At 35.0% G+C, this 19568-nt stretch overlaps 1 protein-coding gene across 2 annotated transcripts in view; it reads left to right on the top strand.

The window, feature by feature from the left end:
• Positions 1-19267, top strand: part of SEPSECS (Sep (O-phosphoserine) tRNA:Sec (selenocysteine) tRNA synthase) — a 29900-nt gene extending 10633 nt beyond the window's left edge. For both annotated transcript variants that reach the window (XM_074822272.1, XM_074822273.1), the window contains exons 6-11: positions 3427-3529; positions 5773-5902; positions 6021-6112; positions 13462-13555; positions 14195-14285; positions 16287-19267. In XM_074822272.1, coding sequence (XP_074678373.1) covers positions 3427-3529; positions 5773-5902; positions 6021-6112; positions 13462-13555; positions 14195-14285; positions 16287-16536 — 760 coding nt within the window. In that variant the 3' untranslated portion in view covers positions 16537-19267. The remainder of the gene's footprint in view (positions 1-3426; positions 3530-5772; positions 5903-6020; positions 6113-13461; positions 13556-14194; positions 14286-16286) is intronic.
• Positions 19268-19568: the final 301 nt, after the last annotated feature.

Genomic DNA, 19568 nt, shown 5'->3' with positions numbered 1-19568 from the left:
GCTTGAGTTACTCTTTCCTGTATTATACTGATGTTTATAGGGCTGATTAAGATACACTGATATAAGTAAACTCTTGGAAGCATCTAGGGCAGATGTGCTGTATGAGTATAACATATGATTTGCCCTGCTGTAACTTATCTTGGTTTGAACATTTGCTGCCTGATTGCATGATGCTACTTCTCATAATTTCCAGCTGTTAAACCACCATTAAAAGAAGCTTAAAATACATTGCATTCTTTCCTAATATTATGTGTCCATATACATAACTTCCGTAGTTGCTACAAAGATGTCATACAAGCACTTGCTGAAGCTGAGATGAACATTACGGTTATGGATGGGAAAGAGAGTATCTGAGACATTATTTCAACGTGTAGTTTGGTTGTGAAATATTTGAAAAACTTCTCAATTTGAAAATGGCATGTTGGAGTAGAGGTGGCTAAAGTACTTGGTATATTGAGTAATTTGTCCGAAATGGGCACCATTGTTACTCACAAAACCTACTTTCTTTATTTGCTTACAAAAATAAGTATCAAAAAGCAAATTCATTAGGTTTTACAGTTGAACAGCTATATTTTCCTGGGCTTTTATGTAGTACACTGAAGTATGACATACTAGTAAGATGTTTGTTTTTACATGGTTTTAAATGTAGTGACTCAGTTATTCCACTTTAATTATTTTCAGTTTATCACAAAATTGAAAAGACTTATGTTTAGAGTTGCTCTGCAGTGCATGCTTTTTTGTTAATTACTTTGTTATCTCGAAGATTTAGTTGAATATTTGCAAGTGTAGAAAAGAAACATTATTGACTCTGAAACATGGCAAGTAAAGATATGTTTCACTCTGTTTTCCTACCTTTAAAAAAGCGCTAGTATTTATCATAGGTTAACCCAGTTGCTAGAGGGAAGTTAAAACCGTATAATTCTGTCAGAATACTATGAACGTTGCTTGAAGTTGACTTGCAGATTTATTGGCTAAGTTAAATCACAGCTATCAAAATTGAATGGTCTATTTTATAGCTTGGGTAAATGAATCTTTTCCTTATCTGCCTCCTCTTTTTGACATGCAATTGTTTTGTCCTCTGCAACTAAGAGATGAATTATTAGGTAGTGGCACTGTGTTATGATATACCACAGATATAGGAGGATTTGAAAGCACTTTCTATTTAAAGGATACTGTCAACTACTGAAGGCCATAACATTCATCTTCCTACAGGAAGGAAAATCCTGTACAGCATTTCTGGAGGGTACCATTTTAAATGTCTATTTTTAAGTATCTTGCATTTGTAAGAGTTAGTTTAGTTGTGGTGGTGGTGTTTTAAAATTTTAAGTGGCTTAGGATTATTGAAAGGTCAGTGGTAAGAGTTTTATGCCTGTGTACCTATAGCCTTCCTTTGAAGTATTATTTAACTTTACAGGAATAATCCACTAATGTATAAACCCCCTTCCTCAGAGAGACATCAGTTCTCAGTCTTTCACCTGCTGTTGCTGGGATTTGTCTCTAAAACTACTGTATTTAAAAGAGAACTAAAAGAAAAAAGGTGTCTTGAAAAAGTTTATGTACTTAGCAGAGAGCAAAGCTTTATTTTTATTAACTTTCACAAGCAAGAGAGAAAGAAAGAATAAATTGGAGAATACTTCTGTAAGTCTTATTTGTGACTTTTAAGAATTCAAGTAGTAGCGAAACTTACATTAATGCTTTATTTTTGTGATATGACTAGCAGCACTTTTAATGGTTCATTTTAAGCCCTGGAGGCAAGTGCTGTGCATAATTGTTTGCTTCCCTTGCACAATCACATATTCTTTTTAAACTGTAGCACTCTCATCCTGTATTGTAATATGGATCTAATTGTTCAATAGAATATTTTTAGGAAAAGTAAAGAGACTTTTTGGTTTTCTGTACTTGTGGAAGCTATCTTATTGCTCCTTTAAGTCTCAGGAGTTGAAAAAGACAAACATAAAGAGCAGTATGTTTCCAGTTTGGTGAAATTCTCGACCTACACTTGATACAGAAGTCTGTAAGAGGGGAACTGTTTTCCTCTGAGTCTCTGGAAGGTGAGGAATGAGCCTGATTAAGATTAGATCAGAAGGCAAAAACTTTGCCCTGTATAGTGTTATGTTTCCTAAAGTATTCTGTTAATGTTATGTAGTTCAGGATTCAGGATCTTGATAAATATGAAAAATTATTGGACGTGCAGCTCCTGCCAAATATCTTGACTGTAGAAGATCAATACGTATATTATACTACTGGTGTTTCTTAATCATTAAATACTTGTGATTTCTTTAGGGATAATATGGTGATGGTGATGTTTTCCTAAGGATTGAGGTTCAGAAAATTTAATCTGAGATTTGCAGCTGAATTTTGGTTACAATGCAAAAGAATGTCACCTCTTGGAAGATGTTTTCATACTCTGTCGCATTTTATATGAATGTCAGTAAATTACAGTGAAAGGCTGTACAGAAGGAGATAGAGTAAAAATGCATTGGAGGTTTAGAGTTTCCTGATTTTTTTAAAAAAAATTATATTACCTTTATCATCACTTTATTATATATTACCTTATTTTTTCAAGTAGATTTTATTTCTAAGATATTTTCACAAGTTTGGGGAAAATCAAGAGTTTTTTTAAGAAAGAAAACATGATTGGAGTGCTTTAAAAAGGGTACTAAGTAGATGTATGTTTAAAATGCTGAAGGCCCTTACCCAAAATGACTTATGCAGCCACATAAATCCTAGTTTGACTGAGAAATCAGTCCAGGCTGAGCTCACTGTGATTTCAAGGATTTCCAAAGGCAAATGATGACTTGTCTTTATTTCTGAGTAAACAGTTGAACAGAGTTTTAATTTGTTGATCTTCACATTCAGACATTTTAGGGCTCTGCATTCCTTTGAAGAATATCTTTTCTGTTAATCAGTTTATCTGAAATATACAAGTGAGATTTCAGCCAAAGGGCTGAAATATTAGTTCTTTGAAATAAACAGAAGCATGTAAAAAACTTCCTGTTACATGATGCTTTTGGTTCTCAAGACACATCTTGAAACTTCCATTAGGCCATCTTCAAGTTGAATATTAGAAGAAAAGGAAAAAAGGTGTGAATACCTAAAGCTCTGGTTATCATTAAAGTAGTATAAAAAGTGCTTATATCTGAAGCAGAATGATTTGGGATCTACTTACTGGTTTCCAGACAAAACTTTCAGTGAAACATGAAAAATTTCAGCCCAGCTCAACAATTTGTAGTATATGTAAAAGCTAAAGAATTTTCTTCTTAACCTTTATAGCTTAAGTGACAAGTGCTGTCTTGAGGTACTAATCAAAAAAGTTTATTTTCTCATTCTGACCTCCTTGGAGACCTTTCAGTCTTTTAATGGTCTGATTTGTAACATGAGTTACAGTTATCAATGCTTCTCTGAATTACAATTTTATGCTCATAGGCTGGAGGAACTGGCTGTAATTTGTGCAAATTATGACATTCCCCATATTGTCAACAATGCATATGGAGTTCAGTCTTCCAAATGTATGCATCTTATCCAGCAGGTAGGAGCTGTGTATTTCCAATAATATTTTCTTAAACAACTAGAAGAAAATCTCTGATTGTAGACAACACTAGTAAATTTTATCGGATGTTTCACAGCTTTGAGACTAATCCCATGCATGTCTGATAGTTGAACAATTTTCTGGGAAAGCGGAGCAGAGGAAAATAGAACTTAAAAATAATATTTGTTATTTCTATTATGTGTTTTTTATGTAATAAACCCAAATTTATTTAGGTTTTGTTTATGTTCAAGTGTCTTTCATAATGGAAAAATGTCCTTAATAAGCTTTCTTAAAATATTTCCTAAACTTGTTGACTAAAAATAAAATAATTGATCATACTTGGATAAGGATTAAGCCTTCAACAGAATGTGAGTTACAGATTTTCAATTGAAGCTACAAAATTCTACAGCAACACTTTATAGATGTTGTCACTGTTAAAATATTGTTGTCACAGAAAAGGGCTGAGAAAACTGGGTTAAGTTCAGTGTTATGTTCAAAAAAGTTTAATTTCTGTTTCTGTTTAGTTTGAAGAGGAGGTTGCTTCATATCTAAGATCAGCCATGAAACTTGGAATTCTTGCATTTTTGCTCATTACAATGTATGTGCACTGTTTCTTGAATATTTCTTTTTTCTCTCTGTTGCCCATATCAAAAGAGTAGGGGGATATTTTTAACAGGATTCAGGGGATCCTGAACTATTATGCATTTAAAATTTACTGTTTGTTTTTTTTCTAATTAAGAATACATCATGTTATTAACTGGGCACAGACCAGCTTGATACATAATTATGACAGGAATGTCATGTTGGCACTTCTAAATCTGGAGAGACTGAAGGGATTTGACAAAACTTGAAGTGATATGTGAAATAGGAAATGGCATATGCTTTATTTGTAATGTACTTGGTACAAGTTATTATATTTAACTTGCACAAGTTTAGTGAAATTCTAACATGAAGGGACTGTGGGATTGCTGAATTTTACGGCATTAAATGTATCTAATGATAATCTTTTCAGACCATAAAGCTACAAATAGAACTGTTACTGTGTTGGTTTCTGTTTTTTCTTGGCTTCTTGTTCAGTTGGTTTGTTTGTTTGTTCTTTGATTATGCAAATGTATACATCTGAGCTCTGATTTGTTTTACATTTATTTACAAAAATTTATTTCCTGTGATAGAAAATGTAATGTCTATGAGGAAGTAGTTATTAATGAATACTCAGGAATATGTACATGCTGAGCACAGTGTGAACAGAACTTGCAAGAGTATCACAGGAAAGAGCTTTTGAGACCTTTTCATTTGTCGTGCCTTTCCTCTGGTGGTCTCCTGTCAATTAAATCAAATGATAGCTGCTGGCATTTATCTTCCCATCAAAAAGCTGACGAACTCAAGAGTGTTTCTTCCTATCTCCCATGTACTAAGCTATTAAAACATAGAAATAACAAATGTGATTTAGCTGGATCTGCTTTTTTCACTCTTCTTGCCACAAGTGTTAACTCCCTATTTCTTGGGTTTACTTTGTAGTACATTAATATGTGGGTATTTGGATATACTTTGATATGTATGTTCTTTAATATACTTCTCAGGTTTTGTTATGCTGCATACTTTTTAGTTGTACAGTTCTCAGTAGCATATTACTCAAATTGAAGACGTATTGCAGAATCTACATTTTTTTCCTTTAAAAATATTTGAGTGGCTAGGTATAAAGATGTTTTGTTTTCTGGGAAGTGGGAAAATCTGCTATAGGAAGTTATCTGCATCTTGATTTTGCAAGCAGCTTTATAAGGAGTGCTGTCACAGTCCATTTGTTTTAATGCAAATTTATACATGTATCAAGAAAAATCTTCTTTGGTAATGAAGCATTAACCTGTAGCCCTTTACTGTGAGAATCTGTGAAATGTTTTGGGTTGTACAGTTTTAACTGTATAATTCTCACTAAATTCTGAGGATTTTCTTATTGGTTGTTGTTGAAAATAAGCTACACTTAGACTTTTAGGAACTGAAATCAATATTTTAAATCACAGCAAAATAGGAATTTGTAAGGTACTATGTAAGCAGACAACGGTAATAATAGTGAGCAATGCTAAGAAAAAGTAATACTATGATTTTTAATTTTTCATCACAAATACAGTATCTGAGAGAGTTTCAGGAATTATATTTATTTCAGTTACATTGCTGTGTAATTATGATGCTATCATGTGTTTTCCTAATGTATGCTCTGGATTTTTTTTTCTTCCCTTTTGATAAAGGGTGCTCGAGTAGGCAGAATAGATGCTTTTGTTCAGAGCTTGGACAAAAATTTCATGGTTCCAGTAGGTGGCGCTATCATTGCTGGCTTCAACGAGTCGTTCGTGCAGGAGATCAGCAAAATGTATCCAGGTAACTGGTTCATGGACTGATTGCATCCGTACGAAATAGCTGTAGAAAACTTGATTATCAGCTTTCTTTCACATAAAATTTATTTTTGCCAATTTAATCTGTATATTGTTTTTTTCAGGAAGAGCATCTGCCTCTCCTTCCTTAGATGTCCTCATTACACTTCTGTCTCTAGGTGCCAGTGGCTACAAACAGCTACTGAAAGAGAGAAAGGTAAGCTTTTTGGCAGGCAGCAATCCTTGAAGTCAGCTGTTAACAAAGTCTTGTTGCAAAACTGCTTTGTGTAGTAAATACAGTTTCTGTCTAGAAAGCCATTGAACTGCTTCTGAGCTCTCAGCTCTGAATCTGAAAAGGCAGTATGATATAATTACTTCTTGGCTAAATGGTGCTCATGAGTAAGCAAGATTTCCATGTTGTTTTCCAAACAAGAAAGCTAAACTGAGGTCCTGTACTATCTTGTACAGTATTCATATTTGCTGTTCTAAAGTGTGATTAATACAGTAGAATTTTGTCCACAAAACCTTAATCTGAGAAGCGCTGTGCTGTGTTATCATGGTCATGCTGCTTGCAGGACTAAAGCATGAGACCGGACACCCAGGTCTGTAACCCAGGGGTCTCTGCTCTTCTTCATTTGGCCCTGTTGTGCCTTTGTTCTATGATAGTGTTTAATTAAATGTTTCTGTACCGTGTTTTCTGGAGAATCACAGCTTCTGGTTAAGTTATAAATACTGTACATCGCCACAAAAAGAGAAAAATACCGTTATTTAAGTTATTCATCTAGGTACAAAGCTAGGTTTCTTCTTTGCCTCTCTCAGACTATGTGTTTTATGTTGGGTATAAATGCATTGCACAAACATTCAAGTCGTCTAAGGTTGGAACCTGTACATCTTGAGTCGTCCTTAATTCTAGGCATAATACAGGCCTGATTGTGCTATCTTAATATATAAACACAGAGGATTCTTTTTGTAGAGGGTTTTAGGTAAAGAAATACTGTGAATTAAGTACTGTTAAGTTAATAGTTTTAAATCTTGCATTATCTGTTCCATTATTTTATTTAGAAACTATGTTCCAATTGTTTCCTGCTGACAGCTTGCTGTTGCCTCTGATTACGTGGCAGGGCAATAGTGCTGGATGCTGTGACTTGTTTCTAGCTGCTTGTAGAGGCATCCAGAAATTCTGTGCTGGAATTGAGATCGCATAGGAATAGCTAGACTATAGAAAACCAAACCAGCTTAGTGGCCTATGTGAACGGGATGTGACAGCCTTACAAGGACTGAGAAGTGATCTTTGCAACTAAAGTGAAAACATGGCTTATGAAACACTGAAAGCAGTTACCACTTTTGCCACTATTGCAATAGTTTCTAACATTTTATTCTGGACTGTTGTATGTATTGCCATGTATGGTTTCAGTCTTCATTAAAAGCAAATTGTATTTTTTTCCCTCTTCACTTGCATCTCCAAAAGAATCTCAAGTGAATTTATTGTGTCTTCTGCAAAGCTGATTTTGATCTTAGATTTACACTGGTAGAAGGTACATAATGGGCAGTATAAATATTCTCCAAGTCATAAATAATAATTCTTTCATAAATAAAATGTCTTAATGAATAGCTGTATGTTTTGAATCATGTCATTTTCTTGGACGTAGAATTTTAAAGTGAATAAAGCATTGTATTTTTACAACTTCAGGTCTTTTTATTTCAAATGTGAGTATACTTTATAAACACAGCCTTATATATGGCATAAATATGTTTCTTTTATTGGATTTGCTGTAGAAATAGAAACCTTTTTTTGCTTAAATCTGTTCCTGAATTGTAAAAATGTAATAGTGATAGTTTATTGCCTGTGCTCTGTGAAAGCAGAGGCAGAGCTATTAGGCTCCCAGCAGGAGCTATTTATAGCTTGACATTGAGTACTCCTTTCTATATCAGTGCAGCTGCACCTACTCACACAAAAAGTCAGCTATAAAAAACTTCAAGTATTTTTTTTTAGTTTCTCTTTTTACCTTATCCTTATTCATATGGGTGTTACTTCATGTTATTTGAGCTCAAGCCAGAAAGACCACAATATTACCAGGAAGAGATTAATCTCGCACAACCAAGGAAAAAAATAGTCTGCCCAGTTTTTCTTTTACATGGATGTGTAAGATAAAATGGTAACAGATGAACAGTTTAATATAGGAAGGGAAGAGATTATGTGAGGGAGAGGAGCACGTACATGGAGTGGGATTTTCTGACAAGCTGGCAGTCATGGAGTACGCGATTGTCCAAGAGTATGAGATTATATGTTATGATGTGATCTGAAGGAGTAAAATGGTGCAGTGGATCTGAGGACAGAAGAACAAGGGACTAACACACACATGCTGTTCAAGTGTCTGAATAAAGGTGGCCATATATGAAAGCTTAATAAGGAATGTTTTCAATAGTCATACATAGCCTTGGTGTTTCCAGAGAAAGGATGGAAGACGACCACCAACAACAATGTTTTCTCACTTGTTCTAAATTTTCAGTATTCCTTTTTATATGTTTATATGATGTTTAGAACAGTGGTTTTCTGATCTCAGTAGGGGATTCTAGGTCCTTTTGTAATGCAGATAATGACAACGGATCCTTAGTCAGATTTGTAATGTCTTTGGTTTTAAAGAACTCAACGTTATGTAAAGGTTATGTTTTTGTAGCAACTCCTTTGATTTCCTCAGTACAGATTATGTTGTGTCCCGTATTTTGTGTTCTCAGGTCTTAAAACTCTCTATTTTCACGTATGTATGTGTGTGTCTAAACCAGGACACATGTAGCAAATATAGTGGTTACACTGTGTAATAGCATAAACAGTAGACTTAGTTGTCACCTCAGAATTGATGGAGAGCAATTCAGGGTTTACATTCAGGACCTTACATATCAGGTTTAATACCTGTTAACTACTTTCCAATGTGGTCCATTTAATCCATTTAATTAGTTATTACACTGGTATTATTGAAGAGGTGATGGCTTCATTTTGTTTTCAGCAGTTATGGATTTCCTCATTAGACTTTCCTTAACAATCTAACGATCAAGATAATTCTGATGTTCTTACATGTATTTCTGTGTTACTTGGGACATGATGGAGCTTTTTATATCTGTATCCATCTGTCTGTATACTTTCTAAGAGTGATTAACTGGAGTAATTTTTATGTCCTTATGGAGTATGTATCTAAAATATTTAAAATCACACTGAGTGGGAGGAAATCGTTTGGGTTTTACAATTCAGTAAAATACTGGGCTTATGTTTCATCGTTTATTATTGATGTAATTATTCTGATAGGAATAAATTATTTGTACAGTTCAGGGTGAGTTTATATTGCTGCTCTACTTGTGACTGAATTTAAGAATAAGAGAAAAGCCATTTAACGCTGGATATTAAAAATGTAAAAAATCAAATATTCTTTCAAGACAGACATTTGTTACTCCTCTTTGTCTAGTCAGTTTGCTACACTGTAGTTTGTCAAACGTGGGAATATTGCAGGATTTTCCTTGTGTGAAATATGTGGAACCATACTCAAAAAAAAGGCAAGATAGTTTAACTGAATGTAATCATTATCTTAAATGGTGTTGTGTAATTAAACAAGTGACAAGTATGAATGGAAGCTTCAAAGAGGCCTACGTAGTTAACGCGTGTATTGGAGAAGTATGGCCCACAAGGAGCCTGATCTCAAGGTCTTGCAAGTGCTGAAGAGAAAATGTGATGATTGGTGATTTTAAGAATGACCTTTTAAAAAAAAAATTAGTGTGGTGATTTGTCAGCATTACTGTTAGCATACCAGGTTGGCAAGACTTACTCAACAGTTTGTTAGATTACTTTTCTATGATATAAAGATTTAAAGGTTCCATAATTAATTTCATATTTTTAAAACTTTTCAGTGTATTATAAATTCAGAACAAGATTCTTGATCTTGCAAGGCAAGAGCATCTATATATGAGGGTATGTGGTTTATGTAAGCATCACAGATGTACATGTACAGTTTCTGTCGTGTTTGGCTGCATTTCAAGAAAGTAAGCCTTCTACTGGGGCTTTCTGGGGCATGTAGTAACAGGTCTCTATGCTCAGCACTGCAGCCTCTTTGTCTGCATGAAGTGGTGTGCAAAGGGATCAGATCACAGGTCAGATGCAGCTGGTCAGTCTGATACACAAAGCAGAAGAGAGGCTATGATGGTTGCTTTATGAACAGCTGCTGCTGCAAAGTAATTTAAGACGGGACCAGATCAGTCTTAGGTACAGCATATGAGAGCTGGCAGTCTGTATCTAGTGCAAAGAGGCTGTAAAATTACTCTTCTGCAGTGTTGTCTTCAGCACCATAAACAGGCTGTTCTCTGAGAACAACTCATCTTTTCAGAGAGTGAAACAGGGAGGAAGGCAGAGTGTTACAGACTCAGGGCATAAGCAAGCTGGGTGGTTAGAACCAGCTAGGAAAGTTTCCTGGCCTTCATCAGTTGTCTCTCTGACACCTGATATGGGACTAATGGCATATTCAGTGCCCCCATCTTCTGCTTTTTCTCTGAAGTTATGCTTTTTCCTTACTTGTTTCCCTCTATTTTCATGTGGAAGAACAGTGCCTATCAAAATGGAGCAGCAAATGAAAAGTCACCCGTATTAGTGTAGGTTCTATTAAAAAATAGTTTTATAATGTAAATACAGTATGATTCAAATATTTTTAATAGTTGTTAGAAAACTTAATGAAAATATTTTTGTAAATGTATGTGGAAGTAGGCTATTTTGTCCACATAATTGAGTCATTTAGCACATTTGATGCATATGCCATTGTTGACTTGTTCTTCATATTTTTTGAGGTATTTTATTGTTTAGGTGCTAGAAAGAACAGAAGTGCAAGGTATTTTCACATAGTTTAACGTTAATTTCACTAACCTGGTGAGGTTTTGTAATAAGTTTCTGAGGGGAAAGAGTGAATTAAACAATGAAACTTAATTGACATTTAGTGCTTGGTTTGTTCAGTGAAACTTTAGCATAATAGTTAGCTTCATTGGAGAAAATCTGAGTGCCTACCACAGAAAATCAATTATGTAAGAGCTCATTTGAATTTAATTGCTTAGGGTGCTTAAAAATTTTCCACATAATAGAAATATTTTATAATAGAGGTTGGTTATAGATTTGACCTCACAGAAATACTGTTTTTTTCCTTTTTTTGGAAAGGCCATTAATCTATTTTGCAACAAACTGTTTAACTTCTGAAACTATAAAATACCTAGAGGGCTTCCAACAGAAAGATGCAAAATAGCATCATTCATAAAAATATGAAGGTTTGAATTTGTGTTCAGGTAGCCTCAGTCAAACTGATGAAAATACATACTTGGATTTTTTTTTTGCCAGTTTTCCATTCTCTCTTGTTTTACAAATTCCTGAGTATGTAAAGGCTCATCTAGTAGCCTAGGTATTTAATTTAATTTAATACACTCATACAGTGAGTAACTGGTTATACCAACTTGCCATCCTTTCAGTAATAAATACTGTTAAGAGGTGAATCAGAGAATTTCCTAGGTACAACACACTGAAATTAATTATTTGGGAATTTTTTCCTGTTGCAATACAGGTTTTTCTCAGTACTAATTTCACCAATAGTATCTCCATAGTAGACACAATTTATGTATGTTTCTGTAATACTTTGCTTCAGTTGTAGAGGTAAGTAGCCAGCAGAGGGAGCACAAATTAATTTGTGATTTGCATTCAAAAAAATACTAGTAAAATGGCTAACACATTGGTGATGCTTATTGTGGAAAGCCAGTTACAAACGTGTAATGTGTTTGTATTCAGTGAGGGACCAGAAGGAAGACTAAAGTGTCTGAACATTTGAAACATAAATGTTTTTCAACTTCTGTGAGTGAACTGTAAATAAAGTTGATGAATTGAAACCACTCAATGTACAAATGCCTCTGAAAAATAAGAACGATTTTTCACAAATTTCAAGTTCTGATAATTAATCATAGATGCCTCCCAAAATTTTTGTTGTTGTTCCAAGTATTACAGAAACTTTATGCTCTTGTTGATACTTGAATCAGTAGCCTAATTAATTTAGACTGTAAGATGGTACTTTTTCCCCTCTGTCTGAATTTATTCTATGGTATTAGGAAGAACAAGTCAGGAGCTGTGTTCATTTGCTCACTCATGAAGTGAGACTGGGTTCACTGCAGTGGCTCAAGAAAAGCAACTGTAACATTCTTCTAACTTAACTACCACAAAGCTCATTTGGTTTTGTAAGACCTTTGGGAGAATTTGCTCAAAAACATAATTTTGATCACAAGCTATAATTTGTATCTGTCAGAGTGCACGGGTCAGAATAGGATACTGGTCTACAGACTGAAGAGGGAACTCTATTTAAGGAATGAAAAATCACTTGTCAGGTCTAGAAATTGATGAGGATGCTTAAACAGGCAGTCGAATTGAAGCAGATGAGCAGCACAATCTTTATGGCCAGAAAGAGGAAAAATCTGGTGTTTAGTATCTTTTAAAAAGACTGCCCAGTATCTGTATCTTTTTGCTAGATTTTATGAGAGACTAAGCATTAAAAAGGATGGAAAAGAAGCCAAAGGATACAATAAGAGGATGGTGTTTATTCTCTCTCTGTCCATAAGTGTTTTGAGCTGATACGTGGAGAGGAAGGTATTAAACTGAGGAAGAGCATGAGCAATTATCATAGATTACTACTGGGGAAGAGGGAGGAAATAAAATACGGATGAAGTAAGAGAAGCAGCCTTTTATGTGCAGTGTGACTTGTATCTGAGCCAAAACATTTATGAACCTCAGTTTTATGACATTTTCTCAATAAAGGTGCAATGTAATTAAGTGATAGCAGAAATTTAGATATCTCCATTCTTTTAGTAGGCTTGAACAGAAGGGGTTGGTCTGCGGAAGAGGACTGGCTACACAACAGAGCTGAGTATTCAGGAGAGTATATATTGTGTGAAACAAAATACATTCAAATGTGTACTCGTAGCCTTCTCCTTAAGAGACTGTATTGCTGTTCTCATGCAGATAAAGAAGTCTGTGCACTAGTGGTAATTGTGATTATGTGATACATGGTAACAAAATACACTGCTTTTAGTCTGGAATTTATTAATAGAGAGAAAACAAAGTAAGGAGCAATTTGCCATAACATGGCTACCTGTGATGGTAACAGTTCATTCTCATTCTCTGTGGCTCAGGGGCTAGAGTGGGGGAAACCTCTTGCAGGAGTGGGGTGGGGTAAGACCTGCTGTGCAGTGGGAACCACTTCAAGATTTTACCTCCCTAGGGTTCAGGGCCACAGAGAAAATGACTGACATCCCAAGCACATGTATTATAGACCAGATAGAGAGCTTTGTACCAGCTTGAGGGGGAAGAATAATGTTCAGGAAATGGAGCTGTTCCTTTATAGAATGATTTCAGAGAATTTTCTTGTCCACTTACTTGGTACACATGAAAAGAGGATCAGCTGGGTACCTGTAGGATATAATGGAGACTTAAAAGTTTTGTGAAATAGGTACTATTTTCTCTGTTTGATAACTAATAACAAAAATATTGCATCTTTTTTTTTCCAGGAGATGTTTTCCTATCTTTCAAGTGAGCTGAAGAAGCTGGCAGATAACCACAATGAGAGACTGTTAGACACGCCACATAATCCCATTTCCTTAGGTAATTGTTGTTTTTTATCTTTAAAAAAAAATTCTAATATGCTGTGCATTCATAATACACTTTCACATACAGTTTCTATATATTAAACATTGTTCACTACACTCCACTGAATTGTGCTTAGGCTGATATGAAACCATTGAACCCAGTAAGGTAACCTACTATAAAAGTAAAGTAGTGACTTGGGCTCTTTATTTTTTTACAAAATTATTCCTGTCCAGCATACTCATTTATTGTAATCAAGGCAAACAGAAGATGTTAGCATGTAGTAATACTTTATTAAAAAGTAGATTTAAAAATAAACTAGGGTATCGTTATTTTACCTTTCATCTTATAGTGCTGTAAAAGAGATTATGGAATTCCTACTCAAGATATTTGTTCTAACCAAAACACCAAAGTAATATTGCCTACCTATGCAGAATCTGCCTTACATACAGTCTAACCAAATCAGAATTGTAATTTATGACAGCTTGTGGGGATATTAAAAATTATGAAATGTAGTATTCATATTTCTTTTTTTCCTTGTATCTGAACACAAATATTTGGCTAGATTTTTATTGTTGGAAAACGGCTTGTTCTCTGTGGTTCTTTGGAGAAGAAGCAGCTTTGTAGTAGTTTTAACCTGACCTTTTTTTACTTTAGCCATGTCACTGAAGAATCTAGATGAAAATAATGATGTTGCTGTTACCCAGCTTGGATCTATGCTTTTCACAAGACAAGTTTCTGGAGCAAGGTGAGGATGCTATGAATTTGAAAAATTTGGGGGGTTGTATTAGCATATATTTTATTAAATCATATCATGTTTGTTTTGTAATAATAGTCTCATGATTACAGATTACAGTCTGACAATAAGGAGTCAGAGAGTATTACACCCTTCTTCATCACAGTTATCTACTAATAATATCTACCTGCCTGAGTTAGCAATGAGGCCCCTTTTGTTAGCTTTGGTAGGCTAAATAGATAATCTATGCCCATTTAATTTAGTGTCATCGTTCCCTAATACCCCTTGGTTTCATTTAGTTTCCAGCTGTTGTCTGATCTTATAGTTAAATTGTAAGCTACTTAGGGAAGATCTTTGTTTTGTTTATTGCAGCACAAATATGGTTGTGCTGGATGTCAGGGGAATAAGCTTTTAACACCCTACATCGCTTTTTGTCATATGGAAGAAAATCCTGGTTTCAGGAACTAACTGTATTTAAAAAAATTTAAAAATTTAAAAATCTACAACCTGATCCAGTCTGGGCTGAATTTCTTCTTAGAGACACTGGAATGTGGACATGCAAGCCAAATAATTTTTAATGATTTTGGTTTAAACCTTTTAGAAGAAGAGAATGATTTAAAATTTGTTTTGGCAGGATTCCTTAATCTGAATATTACTGCTGCCATGCTAACTTCTGCTGTAGACTTAATGTCATTTTTTTGTAGCAGAGCTGAATGTTTCCACATCAGAATGTATGCTTCATTAGCTTAGATTATTCCACTTCCTGCACAGATGAATGACAGTAAATCTATATGTATTGTAGTTAGATGCTCTTTTTAATTTGCCTGTCCTAACCTTGGCTTGTCCTGCAATTTCAGCCATCTTTGGCTGAAATGATTCAGGGGGTTCAATTTTTGAAGTTAAAACTCTCCATTTCTTTGGCTGATACAAAGGATTCAGGTTTTTCCTTTTTTTATGTAATTCTTCTGTAGTATATATACACTGTTTGACCTGGCATTTCAACAGATTTTAAGTGTTATGCTTGTGCTGAATGTCAGTGGTAGGAATAGCAACTCCTTACTTCAGTAGCGTACAGGCTTTTGCATAACCTGTCATTGGAGTACTTAGACAGTGGAAGGATCTGCTAAAACTAGTGGTATTTGAATGCAGTTTCTTTTATGAACTGCAGGGAATGTCTGTATAGAGGTAGTAATTCTTATCAGTTGATTTGTGTTAACTGCTTATGTAGGCTTTAACTGTGGCCACAGGGTGAGTTGTTCCTTTAACAAGTAAGGATGCGGATTAGAGTCTTGATTTATCAGGGAATGCATATGTACTCAAAGTGCTGAGAAATAGGGTGTAATAGGTGGAGATTCTTAGTATGAGGAAGAGGGAGAAGCAGTGGCAAAAAGTATCCACTACAAGGAGGGAATGAATATGAGGTTAATATCACAGGATGGGGGAAAAGGGAGGTGCAGTAGAGAGGAAGGGATGGGGGGAAGTTGGGATCCTGAGCCCTCTGAATCACTTGAACCCAGACATTTTGGACTGCAGTACACTATGCCAAGCAGATGTCTGCACTAAAGCTGCTGTCAGTATGGTGATCCCAGGGAGGTCAGGGTCACCAGGTTGCCTAAGGAAGGGTGAACTGTCTCAGGTCAGAGACAGAGCAGGTCAGGTAGTTAGGGCTTGTTATGGAATAGGAAAGTTTGCTGCAGATGTCTTTTCCCCCCACACTGGGGAGTTCATAAAAAACAGTAGTAAAGACCTTAATAATTTAACTGAAGAGGGGAAGGGACACGCACATGTGCACACAGGATTGAGCTAATTCAGGGTCTGCTACTACTGTCACTCATAGTGATGCTTGGGCACTAACTTGGAGAATGCCTGAGCTAAGCCTGCTTATGTTAATTTGTTTAGAGTTAGCAGATATTACACTGTATAGGAACTTGTGTAAATGTGTTCATCATAGGGTATCACATAAAACATCCAAGGCATCTGTAACTGAATCACAATTCTGTTTTTTTGTTTCAGGGTTGTTCCCTGTGGGTCTGTACAAACAGTGAATAACTACACTTTTAAAGGATTTATGTCACATGCAAATGACTATCCCTGTGCTTACCTCAATGCTGCCTCCGCAATTGGAATTAAAAAGCAAGATGTAGATGTATTCCTAAAAAGACTCGACAAGTGTTTGAAAACTTCTAAAAAAGAAGCAAAGAAAGAAAAAAGTGTGAATGAAATAAGTAATTGTAATACAGACACGGAACAACTTGAAGCCTAGAAAATACAGATTTAGTAACACAGGAAGATACACTTTTGTTTGAAGTATGTCAGGTTTGTATTGGGTTAGCCCTGTGAATCTGCAGTACAGAAAATTTGCTCCTGATCTGAAAACAATAACAAAAAAAAGTTGAGTGAAATTCAGCTTTAAAGAAAGAGGTGATACTCTCTCCAAGACAGAGGGCCAGACACAAGTCTTTTGCAGCATATAAATGCACTTAATATCTGCCAAAGTAAACCTTTACATTCATAAAGACCTTGAGCTGGCCTTTCAGTCTGTGGGTGACTGTTTTGGACCAGCGTTCACCAAATCACAGAATGCTTAATCACTTGTTTTTTGATTAACAAGATTTTCTGAGACAGTGATTGAATTCATTCCTAGGTATAGACCATCCAACAAGAAATGTTTCGCTGCTCTCAAAATATCTCATTTCTCATCAGCATACTTGACACTTTTCAAAGATTTGTATGTGTTGGGATAGCCGTTACTAAATACAATGTTAAAACTGCATGAGGAAATTATAGAGTTGGATTAGTAGGATTTTTCAGGTGTTCTCACCTCTCATGAACTGCCTAGAACAAAGCAGCCCTCAGTGGCAAAGAAAAACCTAGAATACCTCATATCCTGTCAGTACTCAGCTCTTGGAAACATTTGCACAGTTCAGCAACCTGAAACAATTTTAATAATGAAAGCAAGGCGTTGTGGAGAGGTGCAGTCTTTTTTTTTTTTTACTTTTTTTTTTTTGGTCTTTTCTTTTTTCCATTTCATCTTTTCTTTGATAGGGCGATCAGGTCATAGACCCACTGAAAAGGAGGAATGCCTTGTGGGATTAATGCAGCAGTTTCAAGAGCCAGTGAGACCAGAGGGTATTTTGGCATTTTTAGCCCATTGTTAAAATGTATAGACTTCCATTTCTGAAGTGTCTCTTGTCATTGGCACTGTTGCTTCTGTGGCTGTGTGCTGTTGCTGATTTGAATTCATTAAGCAAACAATAGATTCAGAGTCTGTTCCCGAAACAAAGGTTCCATATCACTGGAGTGACAGTGCTCTAGGTTGCAAAACTTTTAGTTAATTATTCTTAAATGCAATTACTACATTGTACGTAGTTTTTATGTCATTTACTGTTCGAAGTGAGCTTAATGTTCGAAGACATTTTCTTTGTCTGTCTGTAATGTAGTAATACTTGGGACACCACAATTAATGAGTTCTAAACGTCAGGAAATATTCTAGTTATGTTGTTTGGTGGGATCCAAGACATATCCTTCAGAGCCCTCTGTAAATTGCTTAATCAAAATAGTGGTGCTTTAGAAAGGATTGTCTATCCACTGTGTTCCAATGAATTGATACAAGAGGTGATGTTAATATGCAGAAGTTAATAGTTTGCTAATCATCATGAAGGTGCTCTCATTTAGTGAGGTTTGTTGTATCTTAAGCTTAAATTGAACTACTGCTTCTACATTTTTATTGCTACAGTTACACATTTGATTAAAGCTTGTGAAAGTATGGATCCCCAGACTACAGTCATAGTTGTTATTTGCTGTACAAATACATCCTAGGAGAAATGTAATATAACTTGGCGACTGAGTCCTTGTGGCTATAAGGAGATGTAAATTCCTTTTCTTTCTCTCTCTCTTCCCCCCCTCCCCCCTTTTTTTTTTTATTGAGAGCATGCTGTACCTCAGTTTTTCCAGTTAGTAAATCTCTTCCACAAGCTTGGGACCCAAAACTCTGCAGCTCACTGCCTCAGTATTCAGTATTTTGGAACAGCCAGTAAAAACCACAAGGCCTTAGTGATACCTTTCTTCCTAGTTTTTGATATTGTTGTTTTGTGCCTGAATTAGTATAAATTATTGATTTAGATGACTAGTCACATAATGCAAGCATTGGAACTATTGTTACAAGAGTTTAGGGAGGTGTATGGTAGCAGCTAAAATAAGCATTTGATGAATAATATCCTGAAACTGAATAAGAAAACAGCAGTTGCCTTCTCTGAGAGGAAGAAACCTCTACCTTTTATGTTCTCATAATAAATTGCTGCAAATAATTCACTCACTTCTACTATACATTGAACTGCTTTCTCAGGTAGTGTTTTTCCTGTCTTCAAAATGTTTCCCATTTGAAATCAAAGCTGAAAATTTCAACAAATTTTTGATATTTATGTTTTCAAAAATTTGTTGAAATTTATATTTTTCTCTATAAACAAGTATCCATGGAATGAATTAGTGGTTTGTTCTGATTTTGACCTTTTAAACCTTTTTTTATGTAAAAACACATTTTAAGATAATGGCTTTAATTGAAATAAAAACCAAAAATTTTAGTTTGTGTGTCATTACATCTCTTTGGTAATCTTAGTGATACCACCCGAAGTCATAAAATTTAAGATATTTTGGGAAATGTGCCCCATCGTGTGTATAAACTCTTGAACTAAATATTTGTGTTATGTTACTCTAGTAAGCTGGTGTAGCAGCTTCCAGTTTTGTTTGCTTGCTTTGTCCCCTTAAATGTCTTAAGTTAATGTTAACTTTTTAGAGATGGAAGCATTATATAATGTCATTATAAATAGAATTAAATTTTAAGTAATTCAAATGGCAATATACTTTCAAGTAAATGGAGATGAATTGGTTATTTAGGAGATTCAGTAGATAAAAATAATTTTTCAAGGAAGAGTATAAATCACTTATATCTATTCACTAATATCTGTAATAAAGTAGTGAAATAATATTGGAACATACACCCATGATCAGAGTTTTCATTTCTTTTGTGTAACAGATATGGGGAGACTTCATGGCTGTGGCAGGTCTCACCCACTAATAATACTGTGAAAGATAGTAATAGCATGGGCATAAATTTGTCAAATTATTTTTAGTAAATCAAATATATTAACAATATTTGCCTTCTATGAAGATCTTTCTAAGATTGTACAGTGAAGTAAGAAGCTTCTTAAAGTCCTTTTCGTAATCTCTACATAAGCACATGTCACTAAAGGCTTTCACATACCTCAAAAATCTGCAAGAACCAACTTGCTGTCTTCA

This window comes from Strix aluco, chromosome 4 (genome assembly GCF_031877795.1).
Source record: "Strix aluco isolate bStrAlu1 chromosome 4, bStrAlu1.hap1, whole genome shotgun sequence".
NCBI classification, from domain to species: Eukaryota; Metazoa; Chordata; class Aves; order Strigiformes; family Strigidae; genus Strix; species Strix aluco.
Note: the sequence above shows the minus strand (reverse complement) of the source record. Positions and strands in the feature narration are given on the sequence as shown.